Raw genomic sequence first — 17487 nt, 5'->3', positions numbered from 1 at the left:
TCACTTCATATAATGTTTTCATACCCTGCATTGCTCATCTCATATGTATATACTGTACTCTATACCAACTACTGCATCTTGCCTATGCCGTTCGGCCATCACTCATTTATATATTTTTATGTACATATTCGTATTCATTCCTTTACACTTGTGTGTATAAGGTAGTTGTTGTGAAATTGTAAGGTTATATTACTTGTTAGATATTACTGCATGGTCGGAACTAGAAGCACAAGCATTTCGCTACACTTGCATTAACACCTGCTAACCATGTGTATGTGACAAATACATTTGATTTGATTATTTGATCATATACACGATGGTCGCTGAACTCTCAACCTTTTGGCCCATAGCACTGCGAGTAATCAACTAAATAGAATTGGGCTGTGCCGTATAGTGCTAGGCTCCGGCAGAAGATTGCAGGATCGCCACCTACCGAGGACAAGCTCGCTCTCTTTACCTGTTTCATTACAATAATGCATTGAAAATCTTGCATATGGAAATTCTTAAAAGATAATTGATTTTATTTCACCTCATTACAATGGCATGGTTTTAATTCACCTGGCATCTTCAAAAAGCTCCACAATTGTTCAAGAGAGCGGAGAGGGTTTATTTGAAACAGGTGTTTATTTGCTGAAATGTGTGCCCTTGCCCTATTAAAAGGGACATGCGGCTATTTGAGACACGTTTAATTGAAGTTTTATGGTACAAATAGCATTATGGTTTTTGTTGCCAAGGAATAGCCACTTGGATCTGAGAGGAGGCAGAGCATGCTTTAAGTTTTCCTGAATAACTGGGCCTGCAGGGAGCATAGGCCTATGTGGCCAAATTATTATAGGACGACTTGGGAGAATGATGATCCGCAACAGACAGCGCATCTCAGTATTATAAGTAAAGAATAAATCAAATCAAAGTGTATTTGTCACGTGCTCCGAATACAACAGATGTAGACCTTACAGTGAAATGCTTACTTACAGGCTCTAACCAATAGTGCGAAAAAAAGGTATGTGTGTGTGTGTGTGTGTAGGTAAGTAAAGAAATAAAACAACAGTAAAAAGACATTTGAAAATAACAGTATCAAGACTATATACATACACCGGTTAGTCAGGCTTATTGAGGTAGTATGTTCATGTAGGTATGGTTAAAGTGACTATGCATATATGATGAACAGAGAGTAGCAGTAGCGTAAAAAGAGGGGTAGGCGGGTGGTGGGACACAATGCAGATAGCCCGGTTAGCCAATGTGCGGGAGCACTGGTTGGTCGGGCCAATTGAGGTAGTATGTACATGAATGTATAGTTAAAGTGACTATGCATATATGATAAACAGAGAGTCGCAGCAGCGTAAAAGAGTGGTTGGGGGGGGGGGGCGCACAATGCAAATAGTCCGGGTAACCATTTGGTTACCTGTTCAGGAGTCTTATGGCTTGGGGGTATAAACTGTTGAGAAGCTTTTTTGTCCTAGACTTGGCACTCTGCTATCGCTGCCATGCGGTAGTAGAGAGAACAGTCTTTGACTGGGGTGGCTGGGGTCTTTGACATTTTTTAGGGCCTTCTTCTGACACCGCTTGGTGTAGAGGACCTGGATGGCAGGCAGCTTTGCCCCAGTGATGTACTGGGCCGTACGCACTACCCTTTGAAGTGCCTTGCGGTCGGAGGCCGAGCAATTGCCGTACCAGGCAGTGACGCAAACGGTCAGGATGCTCTCGATGTTGCAGCTGTAGAACCTTTTGAGGATCTCAGGAACCATGCCAAATCTTTTTAGGTTCCTGAGGGGGAATAGGCTTTGTCGTGCCCTCTTCACGACTGTCTTGGTGTGTTTGGACCATTCGAGTTTGTTGTTGATGTGGACACTAAGGAACTTGAAGCTCTCAACCTGCTCCACTACAGCCCCGTCGAGGAGAATGGGGGCGTGCTCGGTGCTCCTTTTCCTGTAGTCCACAATCATTTCCTTAGTCTTGGTTACGTTGAGGGATAGGTTGTTATTCTGGCACCACCCGACCAGGTCTCTGACCTCCTCCCTATCAGGCCTACCAATGTTGTGTCATCTGCAAACTTAATGATGGTGTTGGAGTCGTGCCTGGCCATGCAGTCATGGGTGAACAGGGAGTACAGGAGGGGACTGAGCCGCACATTTTTTACATTTTACATTTTAGTCATTTAGCAGACGCTCTTATCCAGAGCGACTTACAAATTGGTGCATTCACCTATAATATCCAGTGGAACAACCACTTTACAATAGTGCATCTAAATCTTTTAAGGGGGGGGGGTTAGAAGGATTACCTTATCCTATCCCAGGTATTCCTTGAAGAGGTGGGGTTTCAGGTGTCTCCGGAAGGTGGTGATTGACTCCGCTGTCCTGGCGTCGTGAGGGAGCTTGTTCCACCATTGGGGTGCCAGAGCAGCGAACAGTTTTGACTGGGCTGAGCGGGAACTGTGCTTCCTCTGGGGAGCTCCAGTGTTGAGGATCAGCATGGCAGATGTGTTTCTACCTACCCTCACCACCTGGGGGCGGCCCGTCAGGAAGTCCAGGATCCAGTTGCAGAGGGAGGTCTTTAGTCCCAGGTTCCTTACCTTAGTGATGTGCTTTGAGGGTACTATGGTGTTGAACGCTGAGCTGTAGTCAATGAATAGCATTCTCACATAGGTGTTCCTTTTGTCCAGGTGGGAAAGGGCAGTGTGGAGTGCAATAGAGATTGCATCATTTGTGGATCTGTTTGGGCGGAATGCAAATTGGAGTGGGTCTAGGGTTTCTGGGATAATGGTGTTGATGTGAGCCATTACCAGTCTTTCAAAGCACTTCATGGCTACGGACGTGAGTGCTACGGGTCTGTAGTCATTTAGGCAGGTTGCCTTTGTGTTCTTGGGCACAGGGACTATGGTGGTCTGCTTGAAACATGTTGGTATTACAGACTCAATCAGGGACATGTTGGAAATGTCAGTGAAGACACCTGCCAATTGGTCAGCACATGCCCGCAGTCTTGTGTATGTTGACCTGTTTAAAGGTCTTACTCACGTCGGCTATGGAGAGCGTGATCACAGTCGCCCGGAACAGCTGATGCTCTCATGCATGCCTCAGTGTTGCTTTCCTCGAATCAAGCATTGAAGTGATTTAGCTCGTCTGGTAGGCTCGTGTCACTGGGCAGCTCGCGGCTGTGCTTCCCTTTGTAGTCTGTAATAGTTTGCAAGCCCTGCCACATCCGACGAGCGTCGGAGCCGGTGTAGTATGATTCAATCTTAGCCCTGTATTGACGCTTTGCCTGTTTGATGGTTCGTCGCAGGGCATAGCGGGATATTTTGTAAGCTTCCGGGTTAGAGTCCCGCACCTTGAAAGCGGCAGCTCTACCCTTTAGCTCAGTGTGAATGTTGCCTGTAATCCATGGCTTCTGGTTGGGGTATGTACGTACAGTCACTGTGGGGACGACGTCCTCGATGCACTTATTGATAAAGCCAGTGACTGATGTGGTGTATTCCTCAATGTCATCGGAAGAATCCCGGAACATGTTCCAGTCTGTGAAAGCAAAACAGTCCTGTAGTTTAGCATCTGCTTCGTCTGACCACTTTTTATAGACACTGATGCTTCCTGCTTTAATTTTTGCTTGTAAGCAGGAATCAGGAGGATAGATTTGTGGTCGGATTTACCAAATGGAGGGCGAAGGAGCGCTTTGTTCGCGTCTCTGTGTGTGGAGTACAGGTGATCTAGAATTTTTTTCCCTCTGGTTGCACATTTAACATGTTGATAGAGATTTGGTAGAACTGATTTAAGTTTCCCTGCATTAAAGTCTCCGCCCACTAGGAGCGCCGCCTCTGGGTGAGTGGTTTCCTGTTTGCTTTTTTCCTTATACAGCTGACTGAGTGCGGTCTTAGTGCCAGCATCTGTTTGTGGTGGTAAATAAACAGCCACGAAAAGGATAGCTGAGAACTCTCTAGGGAAGTAGTGTGGCCTGCAATTTACCACAATATACTCTACTTCAGGCGAGCAAAATCTAGAGACTTCCTTAGATTCCGTGCACCAGCTGTTGTTTACAAATATGCACAGACCACCCCCCTTGTCTTACCGGAGTGTGCTGTTCTATCCTGCCGGTGCAGCGTATATCCCACTAGCTGAATATCCATGTCGTCATTCAGCCACAATTCTGTGAAACATAGGATATTACAGTTGTTGATGTCCCGTTGGTAGGATATTCGTGATCGTACCTCGTCTAATTTATTGTCCAATGATTGCACGGCGAGTAGTATTGACGGTAACGGCAGCTTTCCTACTTGCTTTCTGCGGGTCCTGACGAGGCATCCGGCTCTTCGTCCTCTGTACCTGCGTCACTTCCTCTTGCGAATAACTGGGATGTCGGCCCTGCTAGGTGTTTGGAGAATATCATGTGAGTCTTGCTTGTTGTTGAAAAAATCTTTGTCTAATCCAAGGTGAGTGATTGCTGTCCTGATATCCAGTAGCTCTTTTTTTGCCGTAAGATATGGTTGCAGAAACATTATGTACAAAATAAGTTACAAATAACGTGAAAAAAACACATAATAGCACAATTGGTTGGGCGCCCGTAAAACTGCTGCCATTTCTTCCGGCGCCTTTCTATCTCCAAAACTGGCCTGCTTCTGTGCCTTTCTAGACCTTTCTAGATCTTATAAACTGTCGAGAGTAGACCCACAACTGATCCAAATGGAATGAAACATTCAAATCATAGAGTGTTTGGGCCTTTTGTTCAAATGACATTTTCACTGCAGTTTACAGCCAAGAGTAGAATTTTGTACTCACTTGAAAACAATGATGCAATTATTCATTACATTGTGGTGTTGTAGGCTAGGCTAGGTAGTATGATTGTATTGTCCCCAAACAAGACCCATAGGGGAGCTTTTTGAGCTGCATGTATTATGTCTTCACTGATCTTTCATGCGCAATGATGCACCAGGCATCTCCGCTGCCTATCCGCTATTCCTCTATGATCTTGTGGATTTATATAGATAATTGGTGCGAGCTTTGAAAGATTTTACGTCTGCTAGCATAGCTAGCTATCCCCCAGTTAGCTAGCAAGATTAAATAAATTCTTGCCAGCTAGTTAGCATAAGATAATGTCTGCTAGGGTTAGGGTTAGGGTTAGAATACTGGCCAGGGATAGGATTAGAATAGGGTTTAGGGTTAGGTTAGGCTCATAATAGGGGTTAGGGTTAGGGTTCAGTTCTCAACTGTTCATAAAACACCTTAAAAAATATATTTTCAGATGAGAGTTTACAAGAAAAGATATGATTGTGGTGGCTATGGTAAAGATGCACTTCGTTGTTCCCTGAATGCTATTGAAAATGGGCAGAATGCCCGTGCTTTTAATGTATCAAGCACAAGGCGAGACCCAGATGCAGACACAGGAGGCAGATGGTTGGAGTCTTACAATGTTTATTAATCCAAAAAAGGGTAGACAAGAGAATGGTCGTGTACAGGCGAAAGGACAAAACCAGTTCAGAGTCCAATAGGTACCGAAGGGCAGGCAGGATGATCAGGCAGGCGGGAAAGTAGTCCAGAGTCAGGCAGTGGTCAAAACCGGGAAGACCAGCAAAAGAGAATAGAAAATGGAGTACGGGGAAAAACACGCTGGTTGACTTGACTAAACATACAAGACGAACTGTGTGGCGGATTAATCAGAATTTGTTGGGTAACATAGATAATTAAGATGTTTTATTTGTATAATATGCTTATGTGAGATACTTGTCATTAGAATGTATCCATTTGGATAATGAATGTTGGCAGTTGCACTTTTCCCTTAGCTGGGGCTCAGTCACTTGGGGCCAGAGAGGGGAGAGGTCAGGCTTGTCTTATACATGTCCCTGGTGCTATGCAGAATATCAGAAAGGGAAGAGGACAGGATGGAACATTGTCTTCATATGTGTGTGTGTCTTACTGAGGACGGGCCTCTATGAGATAGCACTAACAGGGGAGATTTACGATGTCTTTGGGTAATAACACCTAAAGAGCATTCCAGAGGACATTAGCTAATGGTTCTGTTCTATACCGTACCAGGGAGAGACTGTTCCAGTTTGGAGTAGGAGGACCAGACACTGGTCTATACAATGAAACTTGTTGACACAGCAGTTGCTGTCTGCTATGTTTTATAGATATCTTTCATACAAAACTTATCATTGTGACCCATTCTATGTATCTGTGGTTCATCATGTACGTTGAGAGGGGTGTATCTTGGCTATAAAAGATCTTTGTACTTTTGTGTAATCACTTTTCAATGGTTCATTAGAGATAGCGCATCATTGAAAGTCAAAGGGCTTTTGCAAAGCTCTTAATTATTAACTTCTCTAGGGCCAGTGGGACGAAATCGTCCCACCTACGTAACAGCCAGTGGAATCCTGTGGCGCGTTATTCAAATACCTTATAAATGCTATTACTTCAATTTCTCAAACATATGACTATTTTACACCATTTTAACCTCTATGGGCTAGGTGGGACGCTAGCGTGCCACCCGTGGTGCACTCCATCAACAGCAGGTGCATTTCAAGAGCGGCAAATTTGAATCCAAATAAATGTCAAAATTCAAATTTTTCAAACATACAACTATTTTACACCCTTTGAAAGATAAACATCTCCTTAATCTAACCACGTTTTACGATTTCAAAAAGGTTTTACGGCGAAAGCATAAATTTAGAGTATGTTAGGACAGTACATTTACAAGAGTTGTGTGTAATGTTTTGTCAATTCAAAGACAGGGTCACCAAAACCATAAAACCAGCTTAAATGATGCACTAACCTTTTACAATCTCCATCAGATGACACTCCTAGGACATTATGTTAGACAATGCATGCATTTTTAGTTCTATCAAGTTCATATTTATATCCAAAAACAGCGTTTTACTATGGCATTGATGTTGAGGAAATCGTTTCCCTCCAATAACCGGCAGTCAAGTCAGCGTCACAAATTAAATAATTAAAATTAGAAAACATTGGTAAAATATTATATTGTCATTTAAAGAATTATAGATTTACATCTCTTGAACGCAATCAACTTGCCAGATTTAAAAATAACCTTACTGGGAAATCACACTTTGCAATAATCTGAGCACTGCGCCCAGAAAAATACGCGTTGCGATACAGACTAGACGTCATGTTGGGGAGATCTAAAATCGAAAATACTATGTAAATAATCCATTACCTTTGATTCTCTTCATCAGATGTCACTTCCAGGTATCACAGGTCCATAACGAATGTAGTTTTCTTCAAAAAAGCTCATCATTTATGTCCAAAAATCTCCGTCTTGTTAGCACATGATCTAAGCCAGCCGGACTTCTCGTCATGAACGAGGGGAAAAAATATATTTACGTTCGTTCAAACATGTCAAACGTTGTATAGCATAAATCATTAGGGCCTTTTTTAACCAGAACATGAATAATATTCAAGGTGGACGAATGCATACTCTTTTATAACGTATTGGAACGAGGGTACCCAACATGAACTCGCGCGCCAGGTGTCTAATGGGCCATCATCGTTCCATGGCTCTTGTTCGGTCAGATCTCCCTCCAGAAGACTCAAAACACTTTGTAAAGGCTGGTGACATCTAGTGGAAGCAATAGGAAGTGCCAAAATATTCCTCAGCCCCTGTGTTTTTCAATGGGATAGGTTTAAAGGTCAATACAACACATCAGGTATCCACTTCCTGTCAGAAAATGTCTCAGGGTTTTGCCTGCCAAATGAGTTCTGTTATACTCACAGACACCATTCAAACAGTTTTAGAAAATTTAGGGTGTTTTCTATCCATATGTAATAAGTATATGCATATTCTAGTTACTTGGTAGGAGTGGTAACCAGATTAAATCGGGTATGTTTTTTTATCCAGCCGTGTCAATACTGCCCCCTAGCCCTAACAGGTTAAAGACAAGACTCTCGTTAATCTAACCACACTGTCCGATTTCAAAAAGGCTTTACAACGAAAGCAAAACATTAGATTATGTCAGCAGAGTACCCAGCCAGAAATAATCAGACACCCATTTTTCAAGCTAGCATATAATGTCACATAAACCCAGAAGACAGCTAAATGCAGCACTAACCTTTGATGATCTTCATCAGATGACAATCTTAGGACATTATGTTATACAATACATGCATGTTTTGTTCAATCAAGTTCATATTTATATCAAAAACCAGCTTTTTACATTAGCATGTGACGTTCAGAACTAGCAAACTACCGGTGAATTTACTAAATTACTCACGATAAACGTTCACAAAAAACATAACAATTATTTTAAGAATTATAGATACAGAACTCCTCTATGCACTCGCTATGTCCGATTTTAAAATAGTTTTTCGGTGAAAGCACATTTTGCAATATTCTGAGTAGATAGCCCGGCATCACAGGGCTAGCTATTTAGACACCCACCAAGTTTATCCCTCACCAAAGTCAGATTTACTATAAGAAAAATGTTATTACCTTTGCTGTTCTTCGTCAGAATGCACTCCCAGGACTTCTACTTCAATAACAAATGTTGGTTTGGTTCAAAATAATCCATAGTTATGTTCAAATATCCTCCGTTTTGTTCGTGCGTTCAAGACACTATCCGAAGTGTAAAGAAGGGTGACGCGCACGACGCATTTCGTGACAAAATATTTCTAAATATTCCATTACTGTAACGATCGTCGTGCAGGAAGGAAGAAGTGGACCAAGGCGCAGCTGGGAGCGAACACATGTTATTTATTACAGATTGAAATAACACGGTCAAAACAGAGAATACACGTATCGCTACTGCTCCAACGAAAGAGACAACAACCCACAAACATCGTGGGGGGAAAAGGAACTTAAATATGATTCCCCAATCAGAGGCAACTAGCGACAGCTGTCTCTGATTGGGAATCTACAGAACCCAACATAGAAATACGCCCCAAAGCAAGGCTATACCAAAACATAGAAAATAAACTATAGAAATGCCACACCCTGACCAAAATAGAAGAGTTCACCTGGTCAGGGCGTGACAGTACCCCCCCTCCAACGGTGCGTACTCCCGGCGCACCAACCTAAAGTCTATTAGGGGGGGGACCCGGGTGGGCGCCTCACCCTCGGTGGAGGCTCTGGCCCCGGGCGTGTTCTCTCCCCCGCCTTCACCTTAACCCTACCCCTCTGGCCCGGACTGGACCACGGTGGAGCGGCATGCTCAGGCTCCGGAGCGGAGCCGCCGACCGGAACAGGACTGGTCACCGGTGGACCGGACACAGGCCGTGCCGGACTGTGGACACGCGCCGTGGGCCTGGTGCGGGGAACAGGGACGGGCCGGACAGGACCGGGGACACGCACCACCAACCTGGTGCGGGGAGCAGGGACGGGCCGGACTGGCCTGGGGACACGCACCACCAACCTGGTGCGGGGAGCCGGGATGGGCCGGACAGGACTGTGGACACGCACTACTAACCTGGTGCGGGGAGCAGGGACGGGCCGGACAGGACTGGGGACACGCACCACTAACCTGGTGCGGGGAGCAGGGACGGGCCGGACTGGACTGGGGACGCGCACCACTAACCTGGTGCGGGGAGCAGGGATGGGCCGGACAGGACTGGGGACGCGCACCACTAGCTTGGTGCGGGGAGCAGGAATGGGCCGGACAGGACTGGGGACACGCACCACTAACCTGGTGCGGGGAGCAGGGACGGGCCGGACTGGACTGGGGACGCGCACCACCAACCTGGTGCGGGGAGCAGGGATGGGCCGGACAGGACTGGGGACACGCACCACTAGCTTGGTGCGGGGAGCAGGAATGGGCCGGACAGGACTGGGGACACGCACCACTAACCTGGTGCGGGGAGCAGGGACGGGCCGGACTGGACTGTGGACACGCACCACTAACCTGGTGCGGGGAGCAGGGACGGGCCGGACTGGACTGGGGATGCGCACCACTAACCTGGTGCGGGGAGCAGGGATGGGCCGGACTGGACTGGGGACACGCACCACTAACCTGGTGCGGGGAGCAGGGATGGGCCGGACAGGACTGGGGACACGCACCACTTACCTGGTGCGGGGAGCAGGGACGGGCCGGACTGGACTGTGACCGCACACCGGCGACACAGTGCGCATAAGCGGCGCCGGATATCCTGGACCGAGGAGGCGCACTGGAGGTCTGGAGTGCACAGCTGACATCACCCGTTCTGGCTCAACACCCACCTTAGCCTGGCAAGTGTGGAGCGCTGGCACAGAACGCACTGGGCTGTGCAGCCGTACCGGAGACACAGTGCGCGTCCTCGGCGCAGGATACATCGGACCGAGAAGGGGCACCGGAGGCCAGGAGCGCTGAGCCGGCACAACACGTCCTCGCTGAACACTCCCCCTAGCCCGGCAAATGTGGGACGCTGGCACAGAGCGCACTGGGCTGTGCAGGCGCACTGGCGATACCGTGCGCACCTCTGCTACCCAAGGCTCTTCCTCCACGCTGTCCCCACATCTCTGCCTCCTCCTTCGCCGTTATCCCCCACGAGAGCAGTGGTCTGGGCTCTTCCTCTGCCCTTCCGGACCACCCCATTAGCCCCCCCAAAAAATTTTCTTGGGGGTGTCTTCCGGGCCTCCTCGACTGCCGCCTGCGACTCCTTCCACCGGCTGGCATCACCTCCTCGACCTGGGAATCCTTCCGCCAGGGTCCTTTCCCCGACATGATCTCCTCCCATGGCCAGAACTCCTTTCCCTCGCGAGCCCATCTCTCGCGCTCCTTTTCCTCCCGCTGCTTGGTCCTGGTTTGGTGGGTTGTTCTGTAACGATCGTCGTGCAGGAAGGAAGAAGTGGACCAAGGCGCAGCTGGGAGCGAACACATGTTATTTATTACAGATTGAAATAACACGGTCAAAACAGAGAATACACGTATCGCTACTGCTCCAACGAAAGAGACAACAACCCACAAACATCGTGGGGGGAAAAGGAACTTAAATATGATTCCCCAATCAGAGGCAACTAGCGACAGCTGTCTCTGATTGGGAATCTACAGAACCCAACATAGAAATACGCCCCAAAGCAAGGCTATACCAAAACATAGAAAATAAACTATAGAAATGCCACACCCTGACCAAAATAGAAGAGTTCACCTGGTCAGGGCGTGACAATTACCGTACTTCGAAGCATGTCAACCGCTGTTTAAAATCAATTTTTATGCAATTTTTCTCGTAAAAAAAGCGATAATATTCCGACCGGGAAAGCGTGTTTACGTTCAAAGGGAGAGAAAATAAAAACATGGGATCCCCTCGTGCACGAGCCTCAGTCTGATGGTCCTCTGATCGGCCACTTACCAAAGGCGATAATGTTTTTCAGTCAGGGGCTGGAATTACATCATTCAGCTTTTTCCCGGGTTCTGAGAGCCTATGGGAGCCGTAGGAAGTGTCACGTTACAGCAAAGATCCTCAGTTTTCAATAAACAGAGCCAAGAAGCTCAAGGAATGGTCAGAGACGGCACTTCCTGTACAGAATCTTCTCAGGTTTTTGCCTGCCATATGAGTTCTGTTATACTCACAGACACCATTTAAACAGTTTTAGAAACTTTAGGGTGTTTTCTATCCAAAGACAATAATTATATGCATATTCTAGTTTCTGGGCAGTAGTAATAACCAGATTAAATCGGGTACGTTTTTTATCCGGCCGTGTAAATACTGCCCCCTAGCCCTAACAGGTTAAAGATGTAGTTTAAGTATAACTCTGACTGGTGTGTGAAATTTGTAACTCTCCTCATTTGGTAATGCAGAAATTAGCCACCACAACTGGCACAGAGAGACAGGAAACACAGGGATAAATACACTGGGGAAAATAACCGACACCTGCAGGCGGTGGAGACAATCACAGGGACAGGTGAAACAGATCAGGGCGTGACATAATGTGCCACACAAAACCCTGAGGCGCCACCGAGACAAGCAGGTCAAAACCACAGGCCACAGCCATTTGGGTGGGTTACCAGTCTTCACTAGTTCTTTCGAATGTGACCTGGTGAGTCATATCCCAAAAATGTAAAGAGCCCTTTTTGGACATACATCATGTGATGTGAAAACTTGCCTTTGACCTAGCGGAGAGGATGGGAATCCAAAACACTTTCAATAAAGAAAGGCAGTTGGCAGGCATAGACTGGTTTTACAGTTTTTTGAATTACCCAGGGTAGCTGGGCAAAATGCCCCTTTCCTAAAAAATATTATTTGATTAAATAACAACATCTGTTAACTGTAGCCATTTGTTTCCCTTTATAGTTTGTTACCCTAAGCATCGCCATCATCCACCTTTGCGATTTTGTCAGCAATTAGACATTGATCTTAGGGGTGGGGCGTCTTACCCCATGTTACCCTGGGATTGCTAGTTAGACTATTGCAAAACTGGACAAATGATCCACTTACCACTATTGTCACTATGAATGGTAGATAGAGGGCAGGATAGACAGACTGGTATTAGTGCTGAGTGATTAGTGCTTTCTTAAGGTCCTTTTGGTGTCTGTTAAATTATTCAAAAATAATCATTTTTTTTATTACAATTTTTTAACATTAAATGCACTATGCATTATATGGGTTAAATGCTGTAACACAGAATAAAACAATTAATAAAAGTCCCATGATGTTAGTGACTGCCCGTAACAGCTTATCACTTATTAATTAACATGACTTTAATAAAATATTTGTTTTATTTGATTACTTTATTATTTCATTCCAAGTCATCATATCTCTTTAGAGCTGCTGCCTATGTTGTCTGACAAAATCACTATTTGAGTAGTGATTTCAAAGTAAATAAGGCATACTTTTATGACTGCTGAATACCAACTATCAGTCACTTAGATCATTTTCCGGCTCGCAAAGAAACCGCTTTTTATCCCTCGAAATCATGCCTAATCGATTGATTTTACCACAGGTGATCTCCAATCAACTTGTAGAAACATCTCAAGAATGATCAATGGAAACAGGTGAGCTCAATTTCGTGTCTCATAGCAAAGGGTCTGAATACTTATGTAAATGAGGTAATTCATTATTTTTTTTTATATATATATATACATTTGCAAACATTTCTAAAACCCTGTTTTCGCTTCATCATTAGGGGGTATTGTGTGTAGATTGATGATGCCATTTTTTTATGTGACCAATTTTATAATAAGGCTGTAACATAACAACAAAAAAGTCAAGGGGTCTGAATACTTTCCGAATGCACTGTAGCACAGACAGAAGTGGTAACCCAGACACATCACAGGGGCTATAAAGCAGAAGCATCCGTTTAGAATGTATGTTGGTGAGAGGAAGTCTATTCACGGGTAGTGTGAGAAGATGACACTAGGTGAAACTGGGCAGACAGTCTAACCAGTTAGAGGGCAGGACAGACAGAATTGTATACCACAGACAGAAGTGGTGACACAGACATGTCACAGGGGCTATAAAGCGGAAGCATTCGGGTATGTTTTCTCACTACCAAATATGGTAGTGACAGGAAGTCCAGTCAAATATCTTTGGGTATACACTCCCAAAAGCAGAACAAAAAGATTGACTATCAGTGCTATTGTGCAAGAGAGGGGGGGAGGGCCTCCAGAAATGAAAACATACACATTTACTGGAAACAGTGCTAATGACGCAAACCTTCACCACTCCACTCCTCTTATAAACCCTCCACCTCACAAAAGAAACATCTCTTTGGGTCTCACGTTCTCATTTGCTCGAGAATCATTGTCTATTTTTTAACACGAGGCTAAATAAGTAGCTATATTCGCTTGCCATGGATCAACCACCACCTTACCAGCCAGAGTTTGTCCCAATGAAAGGAAATAAGTACATGCGTCTTGAAGACACTCACGGAGCGCCCAAGTTCCAACATACCGTCGTCTTGGGTCAGCCACAGCCCGTTGTACCTCAGCCCAGGGATCACATTATCTGGTCACTTTGCAGCCTCTTGTACGGCAACCCATTCTGTCTCGGAATGTTAGCGGTGTATTTCTCCATAAAGGTGAGTTGGAATTCTCCTTATATAGCTTTTTATAGCAATGTCTGGTGTTGGTGCTTGTACTGTATGGATTTTCAAGTTGAGCAAGTTATTATATAGGCGACCAACTTTGAACTATGGAAGGAAGACAGCATAACAATTATCTACATTTGCGTTTCACTCTCATGTTATCACAGTGTTATAAAAATGTGTAGTCTATACTTCATCTATAGGCTCTATAGATCTTTACTCCAAAATAAGTGTTTTAAGGAGTATTAAACCACTAAGAGGGTAATACATGACTGAGATCATCCCATTAGTGTGAAATGTAATGTGTGCATGTTGTTAACTAATATGCATCGCTACATAAACACAATCAGCAACACATTAATGATTCTATAGTATAAATGATTCTACATTTTGTCTTCCAGTCCAGGGATAGGAAGATGGTTGGAGACTTGGAGGGAGCAAGAAAACACGGGAAGACTGCACGCTGCTTTAATACTGTGACCCTGACTTTGGCAATCCTTGGGCTGCTCTTCGTCTTCATCACCTTTGTTATCATCACCACATAAGTTTCTTCAGCACTGTGTACCAGATCTGATTTGCTCTTCTTTAGTTTTGTGTTTTAAGGATGCAAGATTATTCTTTTGAAGTTCCATTCAAATGTAATGTTTTATAAATAAATGAAACATTTTTGTAAATGCATTACATTTCAGTTTTTATAGCTGTTAATGGATGTTAACGACTCTGTGAGACTCGTCCCATATAGACATACACTCACTTAACAAAAAAACAATTCCCATGGCTTTGTATCCACTTGGCAGAGACGGCATAACAGAACTTGGCTCGGGTCAGCAATTGAATTGTTGACTGAATCTGAGAGGTCCATGAACATACATATCCTGACATGGCTTGTCTTTGTTGTCGCTCTCCAACAATGTTTAAGCCACAATCTTTACTATTTATGGTTGCTAAGATTACTTGTCCTTGTGTGATATAAAGATGTAGGAATGTGAGTATGTTGAACAACTTTATCAACCCCAAGAATGAACAGTATTATGTATTTTTGACAACATCAACATCTGTTTATAATTTGTAAAAGTGTAATTTCCAGCAGTGTAGAAAGTCCAGGCCTGGTTTCCGGAGACAAGCTATGTCACCAGGAATCCCTGGCTTGCTGTGTCACCGTACTCTTGAATAGCTTACTATCATCTATTTTCCCTCTGGAGAAATATGCTGTGTAGGTTTATTGGTAAAAAAAAAAAACACTATTCAATTCATGGCCGTGTTAAATAAAATACTTACATTTATCATTCAGCAGGGCTTGTAACAAGGATGCAATTTTATAGGGATTCACACAGGTTTACTCTTGTCAGTATAGTTCTCGAAGGAAAGCAGATCAGTAGAGTGAGTTGATCTAGATCAAATGATAGGGACAAAGCTAAAAATAAATAAAGTGGAAGCTGGGGGCCATTTTCAGGCTCCTTGCAAAGCTCGAGAGCCTGCAGAGTTCTGGGCCCTTTCAGGGCTAAAAGGAGGAGGAGATATGGCTTAATGTTTTTATGCCAAGAGTTTACCAAGCTGTCATCAAGGCAAAGGGTGGCTACTTTGAAGAATCTCAAATATAAAATATATTTAGAGTTGTTTAAAAGGATTTCTGCTTAAAATTATATACCCAAATCTAACTGCCTGTAGCTCAGGACCTGAAGCAAGGATATGCATATTCTTGATACTTTTATTTTATTTCGTACCATTTGAAAGAAAACAATTTCTAGCTGCCATATAAGTTTCCACTGTGCTATGATGTTTCAAAAACCTTTATATTCTCCGAGTATTATTATATGATTGATCGATTTACTTTTCCAATCAACCAGCAGTGCTATTTGCAGAGTTAGCTGCAAGTAAATTTTGCAATTTTTCAGCCTTTCCTCTACCTGCGACCAAAAACAAGCTACATATGGGCAGTACCACAACAAGTGATCTATCTCTTCGCAGCACAATGTGCAGAGCTGGCATGGTTGTACTCCCCATTTATAACATTCTATTGATTGCAAGAATTTTGTATAATCATTTCAATGGACAAACTCTACATTTTGAATCTGTCATCATTTTGTGTATCAGTTCATAAACTATGTGCCATGGAATCGGTACATCGAAAATCTCCCAACTATTTTGCAACCTTTATGGCGCAGCTGGGAATTTTTTGGTCCTTAAATTAAACTGGTATACTTTATTATTTATAAAAAAATGTATTTAGCCAATTTTGCTCTTTAATGCTGGGCCGACAAACAAATTCCTTACCTTCTCCAAGTTCCACTTGCCTCCTCCGTGTTTGCGGTAATGCTGCAAACAGTTGGTTGTCATTTTTGAAAGAACAGACATTTCCATTTATTTTTGTTAACTGCATGTGCCATTTTTTTTTCAAAAATGTATTTTTTTAATCAATTACTATATTTGAGTTAAACAATTAAAAAAAAGTGTATTCAACTGAAATTGCAACCAGCTTTCTAAGGCTTGTTTTAAAAATAGCGATATTTTGGAGTTGATTTCATTATCAAATAACCAAAAGTGATAGGTTGTAATCTAAATGAAGGGAAAAGGGCCATTCTTCAACATGGGGTGAGCTTGAAGCCTTTAGTGAGAGGTCCATTGCTTTAATATTCAATAAGTTCTGCCCTCCAAATTCATATTCATTATGTAAATAGGCCCCGTTTAATTTTGTCTGGCTTGCCCATTCCAAATAAAGTGTAATATGTTTTGCTCATATAATTTAAAAAAACATGTTAAGTGTAGGCAGGGGCCATAAGTAAATAGGTAAACTACGATATAACAAAATAATTAATCAGGATGATTTTCCCACAAAAAGACATGTCTTATCCTTTCCATAGTAGCATTTCTATAAAATGTAATGTAGTGAGAATTTCTTTCTGGATATGAATACTGAGTACAGTTGAAGTTCGGAAGTTTACATACACCTTAGCCAAATACATTTAAACTCAGTTTCACAATTCCTGACATTTAATCCTAGTAAAAATTCCCTGTCTTAGGCCATATTCGATTGCTATGTTGCGACTTATCACTGTGTTTCTGCGTTAGGTAGCATTCCGGCTCATATCACCTGTCTGAAGACAGGATTTGTTATATTTACATGAAATTGTGAACTTCTTTGTACCACAAAATGAGATGCCTTTAATTGATGCTAATGACAAAGCAAAAACAGGTTTTTAGAATGTTTTGCAAAAGTATAAAAAAACAACAACTGAAATATCACATTTACATAAGTATTCAGACCCTTTACTCAGTACTTTACTGAAGCACCTTTGGTAGCAATTACAGCCTCGAGTCTTCTTGGGTATGACGCTACAAGCTTGGCACACGTATTTGGGGAGTTTCTCCCATTCTTCTCTGCAGATCCTCTTAAGCTCTGTCAGGTTAGATGGGGAGTTTTGCTGCACAGCAATTTTCAGGTCTCTCCAGAGATGTTCTATCGGGTTCAAGTCCAGGCTCTGGCTGTGCCATTCAAGGACATTCAGAGACTTGTCCCGAAGGAAGAGTCTTGGTGGTTCCAAACGTCTTCCATTTAAGAAT

At 43.6% G+C, this 17487-nt stretch overlaps 1 protein-coding gene and 1 long non-coding RNA gene across 2 annotated transcripts in view; both read left to right on the top strand.

Moving 5' to 3' along the window:
* Positions 1 to 17487, top strand: part of LOC145861651 (uncharacterized) — a 63904-nt gene that overhangs the window by 33369 nt on the left and 13048 nt on the right. The window contains exon 2 of the long non-coding RNA XR_014381299.1: positions 12844 to 12895. This is a non-coding gene — a long non-coding RNA (uncharacterized LOC145861651). The remainder of the gene's footprint in view (positions 1 to 12843; positions 12896 to 17487) is intronic.
* i14k (14 kDa transmembrane protein) lies at positions 13589 to 14597 on the top strand. Its single transcript, NM_001142719.1, is given in 2 exon segments — positions 13589 to 13920; positions 14328 to 14597. Coding segments are annotated over 2 exon segments (372 nt in total). The 5' UTR covers positions 13589 to 13692; the 3' UTR covers positions 14472 to 14597.

Source organism: Salmo salar, chromosome 02 (genome assembly GCF_965601325.2).
Source record: "Salmo salar chromosome 02, fSalSal1, whole genome shotgun sequence".
NCBI lineage: Eukaryota > Metazoa > Chordata > Actinopteri > Salmoniformes > Salmonidae > Salmo > Salmo salar.
This window is presented reverse-complemented; position numbering and strand designations above follow the sequence as displayed.